The sequence below is a fragment of the Anopheles coluzzii genome, chromosome 2, assembly GCF_943734685.1.
Source record: "Anopheles coluzzii chromosome 2, AcolN3, whole genome shotgun sequence".
In the NCBI taxonomy this organism is placed as follows: domain Eukaryota; kingdom Metazoa; phylum Arthropoda; class Insecta; order Diptera; family Culicidae; genus Anopheles; species Anopheles coluzzii.
In genome coordinates, this window is record NC_064670.1 from 22685628 (window position 1) to 22707769 (window position 22142).

Consider the following 22142-nt stretch of genomic DNA (forward strand, 5'->3'; position numbering starts at 1 on the left):
CATTTTCACATATCGTCTTCACAAGTTCTTCATACACACGGTAGCGATTACATCCTGCAGGCTAACACTCAATGCACGTCGGGATACACGTCGTTTGCAGAAAAATCAACTACATCATTTAACTAGTAGGTATACTCTCATCTTCGTTGACTTGATTAGTGGAAATTATTCTTCTGCTGTAAAAATTGCTCTAATTTTTGAAAAAAAAAATAGCTGAAACAGTCTTCTTGCCCAAGTAATGTAAATTTTCTCCATTAAAAACAAAAGACTAAAAGAAGTAAAAGACAGAAAGTTACTGGACAATCGCTTGCCAGTGATTGCCATAAATCATACCATGATAGGTTGACCTTACCTCCGGCAGTACAATAAACGACATCACACCACACTGCAGCTCACGATATGGATGATCATACAAAGGGTGAGAATCGTTATCTGGCATACAATTTTCTACCGGTTGGCTGCCGTACGTGAAAGCAGCGGCAGCAATGTTGCATCTTCTGTCCGGACAGGCAGGCAGGAAGACAGGCATACACGAATGCCTTCGGGGCATGCACGGGTGTACCGGCAACATTTCCCGGCACATTCAGCCCCATGCGTTTGCAGCGCTGCAGAATGAGAAGAATCGGTGCACCGGCGTAGTTGAATCTTTCGGTAGAGCAAGCTCGAGCGATGTGCAAATTCCTCCGACCCAACCATTTGCGACGAGATCAGCTCGCTCGCTTGCCCTTGCTGTCTGCGTATCGTGCAGGAGCGGGGTTCATGTCATGGTAGGAATGCATAACTTTTTTAGGCGGAAGATGGAAAGAAATGTAGAATGAAACGCATCAAGGATAAGCGAGTTGGCCTAACAATGGAATTTTCTGTCGTAAGGTAGCTTTGTTGGACTTTGCACGCGAGTGAGAGTCTGTGTATGGGTATGTGGTTCTGATTTGGTTTCGACACAATTAACAGACGCATAATGAACTGTTTGCTTGCTCTATTATTAGTGACCAAATCTCATGACCAGCTGTAGTTCATTAGCGAAGCGAAGACTTCCTTTCCTTTGTCCCAAAAATAACACTCGCGCGGTGGAGATTGTATCGCCAGTACCTGGCGCCAGCTCAATCATAATTCGAGCCAGCTGGAGGCCTCGTCTGAAGGGCAGTGGCGATAGTTTTGCATTGATTTTTTGTGTCTCTCCCATTTCCTTTCCCAAACTTTCCGCCCAGACCTGGCGGTGGTGCTGGCGGCTGTACAGTCTTTTAAAATTATACCAACTACGTGAGTGCAGCACAAGCCACGTTGCGCGAGCAATAGACAACATTTTATTCGATTCTCGGATGTGACACAAAAAATAGTCGAATCTCGGTACCGTGCTTGCTGGCTGGCGTGTGGACTGGCGTGTAGACGGATGAAAATCGATGACAAAGTTGGCATTGTTCGAGGACACCGGAAAACCTTCCCGAAAACTTTGCTCACCACAAGACCCCATCCACAAACGCACACAGGAGGATGGCGCTTGGGATGAGGGTAAGAATGTGTGAAGGGAAGGGCCAGTAGGCAGGATATGGATCCAAGAACGGGCATGCACCCATAACATAAAATGAAGCGACCGGGCTGGAGATAGTGAACAAACTGTGCGAACCGGAGGGATCGAATGACACAAGAGTGTATTTTCGGCTGTTCGTACCGTTTTGTCCTGCTGGGGCGGGCATGGTTGCGAAAAAGAGAGCACCTTACAGATTGGATTGTGTGCGGGGTGTTGCTGCTGCTGCTGCTGCTGCTCAGCTGTTTTTGGAATGTGTCCATCGTTCTCTTTTCCGAAGCAAACTCACACACACACAACAAACACTCACAAAAAAATAACACAAAATCGTCACGAATAATACTGCCGTAAATCACGACATAAACCAATCGCTTAAAGCTTGTGCAGGATTTTATTCCGGGGCTTTCACTGGCATTCGTGCGGAGTCCATTCCCTTTCGACTGGCTTTTGCGCTATCAGATCAGAAGGACGAAAGCGCTCGGTTTGTGGCAATACATTTGTGGGGGGGATTTGCTGTTGTTAGATTTTATGGTTGATTTATTTTTGGACGCTCGAGACGATCAACCGTACTGTAAAGCTATCTAAAATAATTCAAACTCCCGTGCAATGGCAGGTAGCGGCATGGCTTAAAATAAAAGTGTTGCGTGCTTGTTGCTAGCGCATCGTAACAGAGTTGGGAGTTGACATGTTTTGCTGGTGAAAGGGTTTAATGTAGGAAAAACTTAAAACTGCACAATCATAAATAATAATATTTACTGTATTTTTCACACGATTTTTTGTATGTTAAAATTGGAAAACAGATGACAAATGGGAGGAAGAACTTTTAGAAAAGATTGGTGGACATAAATGCAATTTTAAACTGATTTTTAATGGTTGAGCATTTTTCCATTTTTTAGAGCATCTTCTGCGTAGCTAGAGTTACAGATACATTTGTCAATATTCAATTGTTCCTTAATTCTTCATTTGAACCTCTTGTTTTAGGTAAAAAGACAAAATTCGTTACGATTATTTCCGTCTACTGCGTAACGATACTTTCAAATTGTCAAACCCGCTCAACTGTTTCGAAATGCAGCTGTCTCGCTCCGTTTTCGAACAGCGCACCGTTTGACAGCTGTCAGCTCGCCGTGTTGTTGTTGCTTCCAGTGTGGCCAGATTATTTTGGCGATTTTCGGTAGGCGCATCAAAATTTTATCGGTAGTTTTCGGTAGGTTAAAACTCGAAACATAACCGCGCGGCTACATGAGGTGAAATATACAGCGAAATGAACTATTTGACAGGTGAAATATCTGACAGGTACAGCTAAAGGGTTGGGGGAGACACAACATCCGCTTTCGAAATTCTATTAAAAATAATATATTCATAAGTAGAACATTCCCTAATTAGAAGAAATTATGAACTGTTGACTGAAAATTGACGAAGTACTCGATATTGAAGTTATTTAATGGATTTAATTACGATTTTGTGCACGTTATTTGTTTACATTGCACATCAGCTGGTTGCTGTGATGCTTTATCCGTCAGATATTTCGCCTGTCAAATAGTTCATTTCGCTGTATATTTCACCTCGTGTAGCCGCGCGGTAAAAGAAGTAAAAGCGAAAGAAGTGTTAAGCGGGATGGGGGGGGGGGGGGGGGGGATGCTAATGCACAAAATGAAAGTTCCATTTCACGAGGATACACGAGGGTTCCATATCTAGGATATGGATTAGATTTCGTTAAGCGGTTACACAAATGAAGATTTTCTGAAGTGTCGATCTGAAAATTGTAATTCTACCCAAGCGCCACAGATTAAGCTTAAACGACTGGAAAATTGAATATCCATAGAAAAAAATGAAAGCTCCACAGCTTCATTGGTTTGATCAATAGATGGCGTATTAAATCTGATTATTATTTTGCTTATCTTTTCTTGCAATGTGTTTCGACATGCTTCATCTAATCATGGCCTATATAGCCTTCTAACTTTGCGAGCAAAAATCTATAAGATTAGTCGTGTGGTCAGATACACGGGTATCAACACCAACGACCATTACTCAAATCTCACTTGCTACAGTGCTGGTGGTTTCCGTTGGAGTTTAGTATTTAAACAATCGTATCGCCGTTCTAGTTCTAGCGATGCATAACTTCAATGCGAAACCATACAACAGTACAGAGGAAAGGAGAAAGCTCTCCTCCAAGCGATGAAGCTCAACTGGTTGGGGTATCCCACCAACAGAGAGCGCCACCAGCTTTTTCGCTATTTTTAGAATGCATGAGTCGTTTGCCGTCTGCTAAACGAAGTCTTTCTATATTCCGTTGAGGTAGAGAACTTGAGTCGTTTAGAAGCCGTTTAGTGGTCGTTTAGTGGATTTGTGGTACTTGAGAAATGAGGTTAGCAATCCTTGAAACAGCATCCCAAGCTTAAACGACTGAAAAATCAAATATCTGTGATTTTCGGTAGGATAAATGGAAAATCGGTAGTTTTAGGGCGGTCATCTGTGAATCGGTAGGCCTATAAAAAATCGGTAGGAATACAGATAAATCGGTTTTTCTGGTCACTCTGGCTGTTGCTGCTGCTGTTATTGCGCCCGCTATCGGTCGCTGCAAACGAAAACACTTTGCGCTGCATTCCGCTTTCCCTTCTGGTTTCGGTGTGCAAATGCGTTTCGCTGGTGAAAGTGCAACCCGTTACAGCGATCGGTGGTCTGAAAATTGCTTCTCGCCAAGTGATAAACTTACTGCAACGTTTTGTGATAGCATTAAGGATTTGTGTTTGTGATTTCGTGTGCTCCCTCCATAACAGCGAACGCAGCGCAGTGCATTCTTGTGATCGTGTGTCGTAAGGCGAAGAAAATCCTTCAAAGTGCCCGTGTGCATGTGTTTGTCGTCCCATTGCATCCTGCCGTGTCTCGTGAGCGTTGAGGCGGAAAACGTGACGTGCCATTTTACGTACCACACCACAATGCACACACGCGGGCACAGCGAAACGCAGTGAAAATAGGGTAACGAAGGAGGGTGCAAGGTGTACGGGTACAGGTGCACTCGGACTCACTGATGCAACAGTAGATGCATAGCAGGTACGGTACAGCTTGTGTGTGTTTTTGTATCAGTGTGTGTGTGGTTGTTCGCCAGTGCAATCGAGTCATCGTCATCAGCGAATCGGGGAATTGCCTTCATCCGGGTAGGCAAAGTCCAAACAGCGCAGTGAACCTTCTGTTCGTAATAGACAGAAAATAAATAATAATAACACGAGAATGGCCAACTGAATGACCCCCTGCGTTTCCCCGCGTAGCATCGTTCTCGGGGTGAAGCAACACGATAATGATAAGCCGCAGTGCGGACCGTCGGCGGAATTGTATTTGCTTTCAGTCGTGTGCCAGCCGTGTGTAGGGTAAGATTACGCCACTCGCACGTCCATACCGTCGACCACATTGTTACAATTATCGCAATGGAGCAGCAGCAGCAGCAGCAACAGGGAGCCGAAACCGTGGAAGGCGCCTCGGAAGAGCAGCAGAGCTTGATGCTCTTCGACACGCTGATCGATCTGTGCCGCAACAACATCGCCTACTTTGAGGGCGATGATACGGAAACCGGTTTGCGGCTGCACGGCGCATTCGTCGGGCTGATCGATCACATCGAGATGGCCAAACCGCTCGTCCGGACGGTGCAGAGCTTCATGGGCGAGTACGATTTCGACCCGTCCGTCCCGGGGAACGGGTTTCGCAGCTTTCTGTACGTGGTCGAGTGCTGCGTCAAGACGGCGCTGAAGCTGGCCCGCTACGTGATGGAAAACCGCAGCACGATCCTGTTCCGGAAGGCGGTGTACGTGAAGGAGGTCGAAGCGTACAACCACCTGATGGCCAGCCTGTGTACCTGCCTGCAGCACACGCAAACGCTGCGCGAGTGGACCCGCCAGTCGGGCGACCTGTTCCCGGACGAGTCGCACTCGGTCGAGGAGCTGTTTGCGCGCGGCGGCATCATCAACCAGTACTGCTTTTACGGCCGGTGCCTTGGGTTTCAGTTTTGCGACTCGATCAAACCGCTGCTCAAGTTCATCTCGATCGGGATGGCCGGCTTCTCCGAGGGCTACTACTCCGAGGGCGGCCGGATCTCGAAAGCGACCAGCCTGATGTACACCAGCACCAAGTACATGCTCGATCCGGAGCTGCGCGCCCGGCGCATCGTGAACATTTCGCAAAACTCGAACGTGGACTTTTGCAAAGCGTTTTGGTTTCTGGCCGAGTCGGAAATGATGCACACGCTGCCGTCGTTCGTCGGCTTCAAGGTGAAGGTGAACCGGGTGATAACGATCCCGCCCGAACCGATACAGCTGAAAACGGCCCGGGCGCCGGCGTCGAATGGCGTACAGCAGCAGCAGCAGGAGCAGGAGCAGGAAGAGGACGTGTTTGTGGACATTCCCATCCCGAAAAGTCACGGCGGAGCGGCCCCGATCAAGGCGCGGCTGATATCGGCCGTCAAGCGGAAGGGCATGATCGGCGAGCGGAGCAACACGCAGCGCAGCACCATCTACCCGGCGTCCCGGGGCCTGCTGTTCCACTGTCACGGCGGTGGGTTCGTGGCGCAGAGCTCCAAATCGCACGAAACGTACCTGCGCGAGTGGGCCGTCACGCTGAACGTGCCGATACTGTCGATTGACTACAGCCTCGCCCCGGAAGCACCGTTTCCGCGCGCCCTGGAGGAGGTGTTTTACGCGTACTGCTGGGCGCTGCGCAACTGCGAGCTGCTCGGTACGACCGGCGAGCGGATCATACTGGCGGGCGATTCGGCCGGCGCCAACCTTAACCTGGGCTGCGCGATGCGAGCGATCGAGCTGGGCATACGCCGCCCGGACGGCATCTTTCTGGCGTACTGTCCGGTGCTGATCAGCTTCGTGCCGAGCCCGGCGCGGATGCTTTGCCTGATGGATCCGCTGCTACCGTTCGGGTTTATGATGCGCTGCCTGAAGGCGTACGCCTGTCCGAGTTTGGAGGTGCTGGAGGAAAACCGGAAGCGGCACGAGCAGCGCCAAGCGATCGTGAATGCGGGCCAGCAGCTGCGCAACAACAATGTGAGCGTGGTAGTGCCGAGCGACGAGCGGAAGGTGGCGCAGGAGAAGACACCGGATCGGTCGGATTCCGGGGATGATGATAACTCGATGTGGGAGCAGCTGAACAGTGCCAACACGGTGCAGGTAATTTGGTTGAAATTGAAAAGCACACACTCTCTTTTTCCAAACAGGGCTTACACACAGCCCCCAAAAACCACACAGGATCGTTGTTTCGCTGACCTTTGCGATTAGCTGGAATGGCGATAGGGGCGAAAATGAGTGAATGTTGACGGTGCTTTGTGCTAATCAGAATGAATTCTTCCTGATGCTTTAACCTTACGGGTCTTGGTGCCTGCCTGAGCCCTGATTGCTAGCTCTGGAGATGAAGATTGGCCGCCAAGTGCAAAGTTCTGTGCACGGTAGGCGTTCTGTGTTGAATCATCTGCTCCCGGGTTGCACACCAAAACCGGTGCTGATTCAATGCACCACCACTGACGTCCTTGTACCTGTACTTGTACCGGATGTGTAATGGGGAAGGCAGTGTAATTTGGGTGCTATTTTTAGCCGCCCATGCCGATAGAACAAATCAATAAACTCCCAGCAAGACGCTCTGAGTGATGTAACCCTGTCATCTCTCGTTACATCTGCACGAGCAACGTTATGGCGCTTGTGAAGAGCGTGTTATTTCGTAATCAACGCGTTATCGCATTCTTTTGCTTCTTTTGGTGCCAACCGTCTAACCGGAGCTTCCTTGTTACTCTCTCCACCTCCCCCCCTCCCCGTTTCCCCACTGCAGCTTCAAAATCAGCACCTCAGCCCGGTAAGCGACACGGCGAGCGATACGCTGGCCCTGCAGAGCCAATCCCTCGGCAATACAATCGACATCATCAGCCCGGACGAGAGCAACACGATCACGTCGCTGGAGGAGGACTCCCAGCCGATCACGCTGCAGCAGGTTAACTTGAACACGGAGCGCAGCAATGTGACGGTGGTCGATGATTTGGATATGGATATGCCGAGCGACATTAGCTCGGAGCAAAACACGAACCAGAATGTGGCGAACTTTATCAATAGGTACGGTGCGAATGGGAAGGGAGTTGCGAGTGGCAATGAGCTAATTAATTACCCCTTGCTTATTCTTTATTTCAGCTACGTCCTCGACACGACCACGAATGCTGCCGGCGAGCTGGAACCGATCCTTCGTCCCGCGTCCCGTTCCCAGTCGGAAGAGAACATCGTGCTCGACATTGGCCGGGAAGCGATAAGCGTTCAGAATCTTCAGGAACGGTAATTGAAAGATGAATTCCATATCAAGCAATGATTTTTATAAATTTTTGTGCGATTTGCTTTGTACAGCGTCACGACGGCGGCGAGTAACTTTGTGAGCAAGGTGTCAAACACGCTCACCAGCATTACCGCCTCGAAACCGATCGCAGCAGGCGGCTCGCAGAACGAGCTGCAAACCAACCTGGATGCACTGATCGCCCGCAGCCCGTCCGACGAGTTCATCTTTCACGTGCCGAAGGATTCCCACCTGTCGCCGTACTGGGCCTCCGATGAGGTGTTGAGTCAATTTCCCCCGACCAAGATACTGGTGCGTGTGGTGGGACTGTGGGTGCGAAACCTGTGCGTTAAATTGTGTTCACTTACACCCTTGCTTATTGCAGACCGTCGTGCTCGATCCCTGTCTGGATGATTGTGTGATGTTTGCCAAAAGACTGAAGAGCTTACACCGGTCCGTTGCGCTTGACATTTTGCCCGGGCTGCCGCATGGATTCTTAAACTTTGCTACTGTAAGTATTGTGCACTGCTGCCCGGTCCGGTGATAAGGGAATGTTTACAATTACAAGCATTGTCCACTTTCCGCCCGTTTGTATAGATCTCCAAAGAAGCGCACGATGGTTCGAAGCTGTGCGTGAAGCGTATTGCCGAGCTGCTCGAAATACCGACCACGCTGGACGATCCGGGCACGAAGCAGGGCTGCTGTTAGCGAAAATGCTGGTAAGGCAGTAGGGCGTCGTCGTCGGCTGCCAGGCATTGCCACCACTCGACTGATAACTGTTGTTCCGTAAAGCCCAACCAAAATTTGGAACCAAAACCAAGTAAACAACAGGCTCTAGAGGCTTTTATTTAGCTCAAATGAAACAAACAAACAAACAAGAGGCTCATACTCCTGGTGCATTACCGAACAACTCCAGAAAGTGTCCAGCGACGGAACCGAGTGGACCCAAAGCACGTGCATAGAATGCGCAATACACGCGTCGTCGTTAAACGTCCCTTTTTGTGAAGCAAAAAACAAACCGATTGGCCTTTGATGCTACATCACACCCCCTCCCCCCCATTGTGTGTTTAGTGCGATGCGGCTTTATATTATTACTATTATTGATGCACCTTTTTGCAATCAGCACGAACAAAACCAAAAGAAAAAGAAAAAACACTCAACCAAAACGCTCTGGCGTAGTGAACACGCGAGCATACTATGCATGGTGGGGCGTAATTTATTATCTGCCTTGTCCGTTTTGCGCTTACTGAATCTTACTGGATATATATATACAAATATTTCGTAAAGTTGTGTGCATCTATTTGCTGCTTACTCTACGCGTTACCGATATTCAAACTTAGTATGATAAATGTAAGAGCGTCGCGTTAGGAGAAGTTTGGAGAACAAGCGATAATCCACCGAAACCACCGGTGCTTGGGTTAGTACGTAAGTCGAGGTAATTTGTGATTATGTTATCCTTTTACTTTTGTTATCCGTGCAACACGGTTGTTTTGTTACAACAGAGTCTCGCTTTGTTGTGTCCCTTTACAAATACTACAATACTCCAACTGAATTGTGAACAAACAAGCAAACAATTGTCTCGTTGTGGCTAGTGCCAGGAGATTTGAAAAATATTTGAAACAGTCCACAAAGGCAATTAGCGCGTATGTTAGGGTTAGCGAATAAGCGGCAAAACCAGTTTAGCAGCATCACACCATCGCACCTGCCTGAATGGTGAAGTGTGAAAACTCACGCGTGTTATTTCCTGTTGTTACAAAATGTTACACTACCAACTAACGGTTAATATTTGAAAGTACGGACTATTGTTTCTAGGAAATGGGAAATTTACAGGGGAAACAATAGCCGAATGAGAGGACAGTCAATCATCATATCCATCCGTTTGTGTGGCATAATGGTTCCAAGACAAATCACATCCATATTTTCCGGATACTTACAATCATCTTCAGTAGGTTTTGTTATCACAGAACAAAAAGACTGGGTTTTTTCGTCTTTATTATCCTTCCTTGACCCTGATTTCTTGCAAATGATATGAAACAATCACTATGTTCTCGTTCATACTCGTTGGAAAGGAAAGTGATAATGAAACTATATTTAAAGCAGCATTTACGCAAAACAAAGAACAAACTACTCTATGTGTACGAAACTTTACAGTTTACGCAAATAATAAGATGATATTTTTGTGGCGCCGGAGAATGTTACTTGTGTATACAGTCATACATACTACTTTTACTACTAACTAAGTAACGTCTTTCATTTTTTCTCTCTCCGTATAATGATATATTAAAAAAAATATTTTCCCCCATTTTTAAACAAACCGATTCGAGGATGACTAAAACTAAAATAATCTCGCCAATCTGTCTCAATTGTCCTGGTGAAAATCAATCGAAAGTGCGAAGATTGTTGTAATGGGAAATCAGACCGGAACCGTACCTAAATTTTGTGCGAAATATATATTTAATGTATTTTCTCAACTGACAAAAAAATGTTGTGATGATTGTTTTATTTGAGCAATAGTAACGGAGCTGATCAATCAGAGAGTATCTTGTTTAATCGTCGAACCGGCTAAGAATAAAATCGATTGCGCAAATGGCAAATCAAACCGAGCTATTTTGGGTTTTGCGATTGACCATAACGGTCCATTGTTGTACAGAGAACAGGTTCTTCTTTGTTGGCAATGGTAAAAGGGCTGTTCCATTAAGTGAGCAAAACGAATCCGACATTCATTGCGTTACGTTATGTAGTGATTAACTTTATTCGTCCTAAGTTATTCTTTTAGATGTTTCGTTCACTGCATGTGTATGTGTGTGTGTATGTGTGTGTGTAGGTGATTTGGGCGCGCATTCCGTACATTATTACTTCGCTTAACTATTGATGAGTACTGCTACAACAGAAACACAAAACAGAACACAGATTTTCCGACCAACGGGACGCAGCTTTTCCTCCCCATCCCCCTATTAACACGAAGAAGCAGCATATGAGGGTATGTAGTAGCAACCCCCAAGTACACTAAACCACACAGGATTATTATTTAACACGATTTTTCGAAAGCGGGCGCAAGCGGGGATGGGGCCAGGAGGGAAGGGAAAGCTGATTCACAGTCGTGTGTGTGGTCTCGCACGTGGGATGGGGCCGGTGTGAAGTAAAGAACATGTAGCACACATGTGTACACAATTTAACAAATATAGAACGAACGAACTCCCATTCGCCAACTAGTGAAAACGCGCGCGCAAGAAGAATGCAATGGTTCGCCGTTGCCAATGGTTACGCTCAACGCCCACTGCCTGCCCACTGCCTGGTCACTGGTTGCTGCACCCGGGTTGCTCGATGGTGGTAGGCGGGTTACGATCTTCAAACCCGACCGGTTTATCGGTTCTTTTCGGCAGCCTGCGGTGTTTGTTGCGTGGTCGAGTTTTGGATGCTCGAATGATTGTTCGCATTGCCAGCGGCTGCCGCCGGTTGCGGTGCCTCGCCCGCCGCCTCATGGCTGTCTCCATTCGCAACCCCCGCCTGGTGTTCTCGATCCGCTTCCGATCCGCTGTGCTGATGGGGGCAGCTCATTGCGGCGGCCGCCGCCACCGCAGCCTTTTTCGTGAGCGTCTTCTGCAGTACGTGCGCATCCGCCGGCTCGATCCGTTTGTAGTAGTGCTGCTTCGTTTCCACGATCTCGAACCCGAACCGTTTGTAAAACTCGATCGCACCCTTGTTGTCGACCTTCACGTGCAGGAATATGCTGTCGAAGTTGCCGTCCCGCTCGACGCAGTTCAGGATGTGCTGCACCATCACCGTGCCGATGCCCAGCCGCCGGTAGGGGTACAGGCAGCCGAGCGTCATGATGTACAGCCGGCGCATGTTTTCCGACGTGTCGATCCGGGAGCAGACGGCACCGACGACGACATCGTTGTAGTAGGCAAGCTTGGCCAGTTCGCCCGATTCCAGCACGTCCAGGTAGAATTTGTCATTGTACGACACCGGCAGCACGACCGTGTTGATCTTCTTCAGCTGCTTCAGGTTGTGGTGCGTCACGTCGCCCAGCTCGATGTTGGCCCGGGCCGGAGCTTCACGCGTTAGCCTGGTGGGAGGGGGGAGATGTAAGAGCAAAGCGGAGGAGGGGGTAAGAATAAGAACCAGGGATGCCGTGCTCCATTCAAGCACCGAGTCTCTCTCACACAGAGACACCCGACATTGAGGTTAGATGTGGTGTGGAGCGGTCGGATCCGATCGTGCGCCACCGTACCCGGGATTCCTCCAGTCGGTTCACACTTACCGAGTCATGGTTGAAGGCTGCAAAAGGAACCGCGGATGGGCTGACTCGTGCTACAAATGAAGAGGCGAATGCAACTACGGACGAGGCGGTGAAGATTTCGAGCCAAAAGTTGGCACAAGACTTAATTATTTTTTTCTCTTTCGACCGAATGAGCAAAAAAGACGTCTGTATTTGTCAGCCAACTGACGTTTCGGGTCGGGCTGTCATCATGACAACACGCTTGTTAGCAAGTGGTTAGACTCACGGAGTTGCAATATACATTTTATTGCTATTTAGCGGATTTTTATGCGTAAAATGCACGTGTTGCATAGTAATTAATTTGGAAAATATTTTCCAATTCCATAAAAAGCAATTTTGTGGGATAAAAAGCAAATAAATGTATTTTTTTTCTTCCACACCTTCATCTTGGTGTAGCCGCAGCCTGACAACTGTCACTTTCCTTTGTTGTTGAAAAAGCGAATCCTACACGGAAGGGTGATTGTTTGTTCGGGCTTCGAGAAAAAGAGTCGTAATTAAAGTGTTCTGTGCACATTTTCACAAAAAACCCTCCATCGAACGAAACCAAACGATAAACGGGATAAGCGTTTAAAATGGGAGCCGTTTTGGGACTGGTTTCAGCGGCCAACGTAAGTGCAGCCAAGCGCTGACCATCGGATCACTTCCATATCGATTTTCCATACTGGTGTAATGACTCCATCAAGGCCAATCACAAAGCACAAGCACAGAATGACAAAAAAAAAACAGCTCAACTTTCGAGAAGATTTGTTCTTTCCCATAATTTGATTAGCCTATCTGCATGACAAGTTTGTAGCATGATTCATCGTACCACGGCGGATCATTTCGTTTGTTTGCTGGAAGATGTCTTTCCAGGTTTGTTATCTTGTGTTTATGTTTGTTTGTTTTTTTTTCTCTTCCCTAGTTGGCCTGCTGCTGCACGGGAACGGCCTGCTCGCTGTGCTGCTCCCTGTGCCCTTCGTCGCTCAAGTCCAACTCGACCGCGACCCGCTTCATGTACGCGCTGATGCTGGTGCTCGGTGCCATCGTGGGGGCCATCATGTTAGCGCCGGGCCTGCAGGACTTCCTGCAGAAGGTACCGTTCTGTGCGAACTCAACGTCGACCGCTTCCAACTTTGTGCCGGGCGGTGAAACGATCGACTGTAGCTCGGCCGTCGGCTATCTGGCCGTGTATCGCATTTGCTTTGCGCTCGTGTGCTTCTTCGCCCTGTGGGCACTGATGATGATCGGGGTGCGCTCGTCGAAGGACCCGCGGGCCGCACTGCAGAACGGTTTCTGGGGCATCAAGTTTATGATCGTGATCTGCATCGCGATCGGTGCCTTTTTCATCCCGGAAACCGGGTTCGGGCCGGCCTGGATGTGGGTCGGTCTGATCGGAGGGTTCGCCTTCATACTGGTGCAGCTCGTGTACATCATTGACTTTGCTCACAACTGGGCGGAGGCCTGGGTGAGCAACTACGAGGAGGACGAGTCGCGCGGCTGGTTTGCGGCCCTGTGCTGCGCCACCGGCGTGCAGTACGTGCTGTCGCTGACCGGCATCGTGCTGCTGTACGTGTACTTCACGCAGGCGGACGATTGCTCGCTGAACAAGTTCTTCATCACGTTCAATATGCTGCTGTGCATCGCGGTTAGCTTTCTGTCGATTTTGCCCCGCGTACAGGAGTACCAGCCCCGGTCGGGGCTGCTGCAAAGCGCCATGGTAACGCTGTACACGGTCTATCTGACCTGGTCGGCCGTTGCTAACAATCCGGATGCGGAGTGTAATCCTGGCTTCCTGGGCATCATTGGCGAGAAATCGAACAAGGTACACTTTGACAAGACGAGCATCGTGGGGCTGATCATCTGGTTGCTGTGCATCCTGTACTCGTCCCTCCGCTCGGCCAGCAACGTTTCGCGGCTTCCCGATCTGGAAAATCAAGGTAAGAAGCGTGTGGCAGCATGTAGAAGCGCGCTTATTATTGACGCACCACTAACTTTAGCTTGTAGCACGGAAGTGGGTGTTGTTTAGCAAACTACTAACACTCAATTTCTCTAACTCTTGTATCTTTTATGCGCCTTTTGTGTGGATCCTTCTTTATTTGCACAACCACCCCACGTTGTCGATGTGTATTATGTATCGCCATGTTTGGTTCGTTTGGTTTCTTGCACTGCAATCCAATCTAATCGAAAAAGATCTTACAGCTAGCGATGATGGATCGAATGCCGGCGGTCGCCATGGCAATGAGGTGCGTGACAACGAGGAGAGTGCCGTCGCGTACAATTGGTCCCTGTTCCACATCGTCTTCATCACGGCCACGCTGTACGTGATGATGACGCTTACCAACTGGTATCAGTAAGTATATGAATTATATTGAGTTGTTTTTCATGATCGCTAAAGCGGAGTGTTCTTTACAGGCCAAATTCTTCACTCGATACGCTGAACGCGAATGCTGCCTCGATGTGGGTAAAGGTGGTTTCCAGCTGGATGTGCGTTGCCCTGTACGGCTGGACGCTGGTGGCCCCGATGGTACTTACCGACCGTGAATTTTAGGCTGGTCTAAATAATGTGCTACAATTTTCCCGCTACTACTATATTACTCATCTTGAACTAACTTTACCCGATAGGAATGTAAGACAAATTATAGTTTTTTTTTTTAAATGAATTAATTGTGATATGAATAACAGAGGGAATTGGAGGAGGATCAAGAATCGGGCGAGGATTGTAGGCAGCATATGAAGCCGGGTGCGGATGATGTGCGTAGGAAAATTAGTTCTGGGAATCACTTACTCTTTCAACACTAATATTAATTCTATATTTTACGCAACATTTGGTTTGAAAGTCTAGTTTTCCCAATGTACATAGCGTCACACATGCACGATCCCAGTCGGTCTTTGTGTGTGACGTTATACATTTAGCAACAATCATCTTCAACTCCCAAACAAACAAACAGCAACTATACGAACCGCCAATAAAGCTAGTGGACTTTAGGGTACCGTCCTCCAAAATTACTTGTGTCGCCCGGCAGCGAGTTCAATCCGCTCGACCGTCTTCTCCCGACCGAGTATTTCCATCATCTCCGGCACGGACGGACCTTCCTGCAGTCCGCTCAGTCCCGAACGGAGCGCTTTCATCAGCTTCTCAAATGCAAGGTGGTTTCGTTCGGCGAACGATTTAATGAAACGGCTCAGCTCCGATTTGTTAAACTCCGGCACTTCTGCTTCGGCGGCGAGGTTCTTTGCCAGCACTGCGAGAATGTCTGTCCGGTGAGAGAACGCGTTGGGAAAGGTAAGAAAGAGAATACAAAATCACATGCGGGAAGCACCTACCGGCATCGATTATCTGCTGCTTGGTAGGTTTGGGCAGCACCCACAGAAAGGAAAGCTTGCTCTTCACCAGATCCTGCAGCGAGTCTATCCTTGGCAGCGACCAGCTCAGCACATCCCGCACGTGCTCCGGATTGAGCTGCAGGTTTTTCACGTCCTTCGAGAACTCCTTCCGCACCATCTCCGTCACCTCGCGGACAATCCGTTCGGCGGCTTCGCTATCGTGCAGCAGCTTGTACCTAATTTCCGCCCGATTAAAGTGCTTCAACAGCTCCGGATTCAGCCGGCTCGAGTTGGCATTGATCTTCTTCAGATCAAACTGTCGTATCAGATCGGTCAGCTGTGGTGCGTCGATGTCGAGCAGCTCCCGTCCGAAGCCACCGCCACTCTGCGTGATGTAGTTGAGCAGGGCCTGCGGAAAAACGCCATTGTTGCGGTAGTGCTCCAGCTGCACGTCGCCCTGCCGCTTGCTAAGCTTCGACCCGTTCGGGTTCATGATGAGCGGCAGATGGGCGTACTGGGGCGGCCGCCAGCCGAACGCGTGGAACAGCTGTATGTGTTTCGGGGTCGAGATTTGCCACTCCACCCCACGGAGCACGTGCGTGATGCGCATGTAGTGATCGTCCACCACGTTCGCGAAGTGGTAGGTCGGGAAGCCGTCCGATTTGATGATGACCGGGTCGCCCTCCTGCTGTGCGATGAAGTACACGATCTTGCCGTAAATCAGATCGTTAAACTCGTCCCCCTTCGAGGCAAGCTTGAAGCGAATGCAGAACTTATCGTTCTTCGCCAGCCGCTCCGCAATCTGGCCCGGCGTCAGGTGGCGACACTTGTTATCGTACTTCGGCACCTGGCGCAGCCGGAGTGCTTCCTTGCGCAGCAGCTCCAGCCGTCGCTCGGTACAGAAGCAGTAGTACGCGCGGCCATCTTCCATCAGCTTTTTCACCTCCTGCTTGTAGATTTCGTACCGCTGGCTCTGGGTGTACGGACCGTACGGTCCACCTTTGTACGGATCTTCGTCCGGTTCGACGCCGGCCCATTTGAGATCGGCGTACATTTTGTCCGCCGCACCCTCTACGAACCGTTCCCGGTCGGTGTCCTCGATGCGCAGCACAAACTTGCCATCGTGCGCTTTGGCGTACAGATAGTTGTACAGCGCTGTCCGTAGCCCACCGAGATGCATGTAGCCTGAGGCAAAAGAGGGAAAGATTGTTAAAACGATAAGGCACGTAAGCAGATGATAGATCCTACCTGTTGGACTAGGTGCAAAACGAACGCGAACTTCCTGCTCATTGCTGGGTGCCGTGTGGGGTGGTGCTGCTGCTGCTACTGCGGCCGCGCCCTTGCCGGACGGTTTATCACAGTAGAACCGCCAACATCCTACCGACGATGTCCTCAGGGCGGTAAGCAAACCTACTGGAAGACTCGTTTTTCCAAACTGTCCCGAAATAACGCGCATTTTCTGCTCTACACGGACATTCCGTCGATGCGCCTGCAGTATGGTGAAATATATTATTGTTTTGAAGCGTGATTGACGTTTCGCGCAAAACAGTAAACAACTCCCGTCACCCCCTTCCTTCCCCACATCTTCACTACAGCTGTCACACACGAACCCAAACGTCAAGCATCAGCTGTTCCGAGCTGTCACAATTGGTGGTGTTTTGTTTCACGCACGCAAAAGCCTTGTTGGCCCGCATTCGTTTGGCCAGAGGGACGACGGTGGAAAGTGTAGTTAACCCGTGCGCGGAACGAATTATGTGACGAGGGAATTCCATTCCTGAAAGGCGGCCACTATTGCGAGCAGGTTTGTTTGCTTTGGGAGAGTCTGCCCGGCCCAACCTCCAAACGCTCCAAAGCAAAGGAACGTAAATATTCACGGCACGTGTACGCTATCGTGTGTGTGTGCTTTACCGAGAACAACAAATTCGTTGTTTTCCTTCCCGCGTGAATTTAAACACAATCGATGCTACTGTGAGTGGTTCCCGTCGTGTGTCCCCGTCCGCGTCATTCGAGAGCCAACCACCATGAGGAACTACGTGCCAGACATCATCATTCTGTAAGTGAAAGGCTCGTCCTTGAAACGTAGCTCTAATGGCAAAAACTAACGCCAAAAACGCCTTCACTCCTTTCGCTTCAGGTTCATCATCATCGTAACGATTACCGTCGTCCGGCTGGTATCGCAAATACTGCACGAAACGCTTGCCGATGGACCGCCGGAACTGGTGCTGCCGCCACCGGCCGAAGGGGCCGCACCGAGGCCCGAACTGTCCCTCAGCCAGCTGATCGATCAAAAATCGAAAGAGTACTCGTGGCTGCTGCGCCTGCTCGTCAACCTGTTCGGCTACTTCTGCATCTTCATCCCGGGCGTGCTGATCTACAAGTATGCCAAGCGCACCAAGTACATGGAACGTTCGGACCGTTCCCATCTGTCCGCGCTGGTAAAGTTTTGCTACTCCGGCACGGGCACGGACGGGTTGGACCGGCCGCTGGATGGCCCGGCCGGGGCTGGTAAGGGAGCGACCGGCAGCAAGCGCACCACGGCCCAGGAGTGTGCCCTGCTCTGCTACTGTCTGGTGGGGCTGATGGGTTCCTACCTTACCTGGGGCGTGCTGCAGGAGAAAATAATGACCCAAGAGTACGAGGGGCCGGAGAAGCGCAAATCGCACTTCAAAGACTCCCAGTTTCTGGTGTTCTCGAACCGTGTGCTCGGCTTCCTGATAACGGCAGTGTATCTCGTGGCGAAGCGCCAGTTCCGGCACCGTGCCCCACTGTACAAGTATTCGTTCGCGTCGTTTTCCAACATCATGAGCGCCTGGTTCCAGTACGAGGCACTGAAGTTCGTCAACTTTCCCACCCAGGTGTTGGCGAAATCGTGCAAAATCATCCCGGTGATGATCATGGGCAAGATCATATCGCGCAACAAGTACGAGTTTTACGAGTACCTGACCGCGGTCATGATCTCCGTCGGTATGATCTTCTTCCTGACCGGCTCGACCGACGAGTCGAAAGCGTCCGCCATGACCACGCTGACCGGCGTGCTGCTGCTCACGTTCTACATGATCTTCGACAGCTTCACCTCGAACTGGCAGGGCGAGCTGTTCAAATCCTACTCGATGAGCTCGATACAGATGATGTGCGGGGTGAACCTGTTCAGCACACTGTTCACCGGGGCGTCGCTCGCGATGCAGGGCGGCTTCTACAGCTCGCTCGTGTTTGCCGTCGACCATCCGAAGTTTGTGGTCGACTGTGTGGTGCTGTCGATCTCGTCCGCCATCGGGCAGCTGTTCATCTTCTACACGATCGCTACGTTTGGGGCGGTCGTGTTCACGATCATCATGACGCTCCGGCAGGCCGTTGCCATACTGCTGTCCTGCCTGATCTACCAGCACCGGATCTCGTTCCTCGGCGTGGTCGGTGTGCTGATCGTGTTTTTGGCCATCTTTCTCCGGGTGTACTGCAACCAGCGGCTAAAAGCGATCAAGCAACGGCACCAGAGCGCACAGGGCGGTGGTTCGGGCGGCAAACCGCGCATCAACGTCTAGGGGGGCGTGCCCGTTTTACTTAAGCTATAAGTAGCAGCAACAGTAACGGTAGCGGCGTTCATAGTTCATAGATTTGCATTTTACAATTTTAGTCGTTCGAATTTGTAGGCGAAATAGTTGCACCGACGACAGTAGCCAGTTTCGCCTGTGATCGCAGAATCCAATTTTCCGTTTCATCCACCCATAACCCCAGTTAGGATATAACGTTCCAATCCCAGGGCAGCCAGCTGTCCTGGGTGTTTTAGTTTTAGCGAGATAACAGATGTTTTATTTATAACGACATTTAGTGGACGCATCGAGAGCGCAGATGTGTCGCGATTGCGGTTGTTTGAGACCGGCAGCGGACCGGGGGCGGAAGAGTAACCGAACCGATCAACGATCAACGCTTAAACGCTTGTTCTAACCAAAAAGAAAAAAAAGGTGTGACGATCGATCGACGATTGTGAATCGCGATCGTAATATGTATGTTTGTCCTGTGTGTATGTGTACCGTTTGGAAAGGCGATGAAATAAATTGGTGGAAACGAAACGTTTATTGAGTTTCGTTACAATCTTTCCTTTGAGAAAACGACACATTTAATTATTATTAATTAATTATTAATTATTTTGTAAATGTTTGCCTCTGTAAAAGCGTGGTAATACGTGGCCCAAAAGGAAGGTGTTTTGTCGTTTGTACGTTTATAAAATTATTTTTCTTTCTTTTCCAGCCTCTCAAAAGGGCAACTATTAGCGAGAATGAATGATGATAGGATTTTAACAGGCCGCCGGAAATTTTAAAGCGGTTTTTAATGAACGTCACATTATCGTCCGGTTGTCGCTGGAACGCATAAAAGCCATACGTACGGCAAGGTGGGGTTTAGACTCGTTTGGCACCGACAGCAGCCAAAGTAGAATCCAATCAACATGAGTCGATTCAAAGCATGGATATGGTCGGTACAAATTATAACCATCTCAATGATGCTTCAGGTATGTAAGAGAAAAAGGTGGGTGGGTTTGTTTTATGGAAATAAATAATTTATTTTCTTCCTTTTAAAACTTCCAGGAAGCCGTTGGGCAAACGACTCCAGCACCGGTTAAGGTATGCCATATGCGTTAAACTGTTGCTATTTAACTGCATAATTTCATAATTTCCATTGTTTCTCTTTGCTGCCGCTGCCAGCGAGCACATCGTCTAATTATTATGGATTACGAAAAAATAGGAGCAACGGCGGTAAGTAGCTAGAGCTTAGTAGGAGCGGCTCATGTTTATGCAATAATGCGTGCGTTATGTTGCGGTTGGGGGGCGGTTTTTTGTTTGCTCCATTCCAGGCACCCCAACAGTCGGCTCCGTTGCGTGTGCAGGTAATTATGTGAGTGCAGAATACATTAGCTGCTGTTCTATAATCGGGGTCGAATTTTCTTGCGATTTTAATAACAGGCTACTACAAGACGACCGGGCGCAACACAGGTTAGTTGAGGGGAGAGAGAAAGCTTAAAATGTCTTTTAAAAAAGAGTCGTTTTAAAATTCCAGGCCCAAAATCCAGGAGCTCAAGCAAAATCCGGTGGTACGGTAAGCAAGCATGGAGATTTACTCCGTTTTTTTGAAGCGACATTCCCGTTGGATTTAACTCGCTTGTACGTTCAATGTTTAGGTCGCATACAGTGCTGGATTTGGGGCAGTAAGTGTGGTGCCTGATTGTACGAACTGTACCACTGTGGACGATGCTTTCGCTCCACTCGACTATGACTACGCCAATCTGACTTGGCTGGCGAATGTGAGCTATCCCGAGTATACGGCGCTGGAACTGGCTACAGGCAAGGATATTTACTGCTGATCTCCAAAGCGCTGTTTTGGTGTTAAATTGTTTCCCTCTTTCCAGTGACGATGCAACCGATAGTGAGCAATGTTACGATGCTCCCTGTTGCCGTCCCAATATCTTTAATAGTGACTACACCCAACGCGGTTCAGGCTCAACCGGTTGTATCGCAAAGTCCTAGCATTGTGGACACAGCGGTCATTAGACCGTTGCCCGTTCCTACCGACGTTAGCGTTAGCACGGAAAGCACAGCAGTTTCCTCCACCACTGTGGCCAGTGTACCATCCCGTACAAAGCGACGTGTGAAAAAGACACGCTCTACGACCAAAGCTACTACTACCACCACCACCACCACCACCACCACTACTACCACGACAACGACCACTCCACCTCCGAGACGTAAGAAAACGAAAAAGTCCAAACGTGGTCGAAATATGAAGGAAACGAGCACGGAGCGTACGACGGGTAAACCATCGCGCCAATCCACCAAACGCAACACTACAACGTCCCGGACTACCACCAGCACCACCACCACCAATCCACCGGCCAAGGAGCGCAAAAGGGTGTAGGAATGGAACAAATGGTTAAACCCCGCCAGGAGGCTGCCACGATTACCATACATTACCGTAAGTATGGCTATGGCGGCAATATGAAAGGGAAAAATAAAATTGCCTTAATCCGTTATGCTGCGTGCGCAAATGATGTGGTTTTCAGAAGAAGAGCAAACGAAAAGGGAGTGTAGTTTCAACGGAAAAGGTACGCTTTCATTTTAAACAAGCCTCCTGCGTAGCTAATGAGAACCGAATAGTCGCTGGAGTTCGCTCTGAGCTAGCTGGGGCACGTGTGTTGTGGGATTGGCGGTGTGACATTATCGTAGTTCTTATTATGTTGCCCGGTGGAGCCGTTTTTTCTTTGAAGCTTTGGAAGACAATTGTTTTACGTTGAAGGTGCACTGAAATGGCCCACTTGAAACGGCAACGGAAAAGGTACGGTATAGCTAGAAAAGATCTCTCGCCAAACCATGCTTTGCTCCTGTAAGATATGCAATATGTATGTATATGGATGTAGAGCCATTACTTTCTTTACTTAAAAAAAATCATAGTAATAACACGCAAGAAATACTTTATTCATTGTTTATTTTGTGACTGTTTGGGAGGAATGGCTATAAATAATTATTTAAATTTTTTTACTTTCAATTTAATACATTTTTATGCACAACTCTCCAGATTGCATACCTTCAGGCGTTCTGTGTAATCGAGCACCAGGAAAATGTTTGTTTCGACAAACCTCCACCATTTAACTACTGGAGTGCGAGACGAAAGAACATTTCGATAGTTTTGCTTTACTTCTTTCTAAAGCTGCTTAAGCATGCTTTTCCTTTTCCCTGGTTTTGA

The 22142-nt window shown here is 49.0% G+C and overlaps 6 protein-coding genes across 7 annotated transcripts; 4 read left to right on the forward strand and 2 right to left on the reverse strand.

Annotated features, from left to right (window-relative positions):
- The first annotated feature begins 3961 nt into the window (after window positions 1–3961).
- LOC120948401 (hormone-sensitive lipase) lies at window positions 3962–10431 on the forward strand. The gene is made up of 6 exons (XM_040364673.2): window positions 3962–6690; window positions 7343–7620; window positions 7696–7833; window positions 7903–8140; window positions 8214–8339; window positions 8426–10431. Exons 1-6 carry the CDS (start codon window positions 4948–4950, stop codon window positions 8534–8536), a joined length of 2634 nt encoding a protein of 877 aa, XP_040220607.2. The 5' UTR covers window positions 3962–4947; the 3' UTR covers window positions 8537–10431.
- A 116-nt stretch (window positions 10432–10547) lies between these two features.
- On the reverse strand, window positions 10548–12272 carry LOC120948402 (probable N-acetyltransferase san). Its single transcript, XM_040364674.2, has 2 exons — window positions 12093–12272; window positions 10548–11897 (listed from the first exon to the last, which is right to left on the reverse strand). Exons 1-2 carry the CDS (start codon window positions 12098–12100, stop codon window positions 11192–11194), a joined length of 714 nt encoding a protein of 237 aa, XP_040220608.2. The 5' UTR covers window positions 12101–12272; the 3' UTR covers window positions 10548–11191.
- Window positions 12273–12522: 250 nt separating this feature from the next.
- LOC120948283 (serine incorporator 1) lies at window positions 12523–15092 on the forward strand. 2 transcript variants are annotated; one of them, XM_040364439.2, is made up of 4 exons: window positions 12523–12718; window positions 13012–14026; window positions 14280–14439; window positions 14502–15092. In XM_040364439.2, exons 1-4 carry the CDS (start codon window positions 12683–12685, stop codon window positions 14635–14637), a joined length of 1347 nt encoding a protein of 448 aa, XP_040220373.2. In that variant the 5' UTR covers window positions 12523–12682; the 3' UTR covers window positions 14638–15092. The 2 variants fall into 2 exon arrangements, with proteins under 2 accessions (XP_040220373.2, XP_040220374.2); XM_040364440.2 differs by having other exon boundaries at window positions 14289–14439.
- On the reverse strand, window positions 14871–16965 carry LOC120948281 (probable glutamate--tRNA ligase, mitochondrial). Its single transcript, XM_040364437.2, has 3 exons — window positions 16662–16965; window positions 15414–16598; window positions 14871–15343 (listed from the first exon to the last, which is right to left on the reverse strand). Exons 1-3 carry the CDS (start codon window positions 16867–16869, stop codon window positions 15093–15095), a joined length of 1644 nt encoding a protein of 547 aa, XP_040220371.2. The 5' UTR covers window positions 16870–16965; the 3' UTR covers window positions 14871–15092.
- Window positions 16966–17060: 95 nt separating this feature from the next.
- Window positions 17061–19480, forward strand: LOC120948282 (adenosine 3'-phospho 5'-phosphosulfate transporter 1). The gene is made up of 2 exons (XM_040364438.2): window positions 17061–17466; window positions 17548–19480. Exons 1-2 carry the CDS (start codon window positions 17435–17437, stop codon window positions 18950–18952), a joined length of 1437 nt encoding a protein of 478 aa, XP_040220372.2. The 5' UTR covers window positions 17061–17434; the 3' UTR covers window positions 18953–19480.
- A 1072-nt stretch (window positions 19481–20552) lies between these two features.
- Window positions 20553–21432, forward strand: LOC120949799 (salivary glue protein Sgs-3-like). The gene is made up of 2 exons (XM_040367321.2): window positions 20553–20746; window positions 20812–21432. The coding sequence occupies exon 2, from the start codon at window positions 20817–20819 to the stop codon at window positions 21315–21317; it is 501 nt and encodes a 166-aa protein (XP_040223255.2). The 5' UTR covers window positions 20553–20746; window positions 20812–20816; the 3' UTR covers window positions 21318–21432.
- The last annotated feature ends 710 nt before the right edge of the window (window positions 21433–22142 follow it).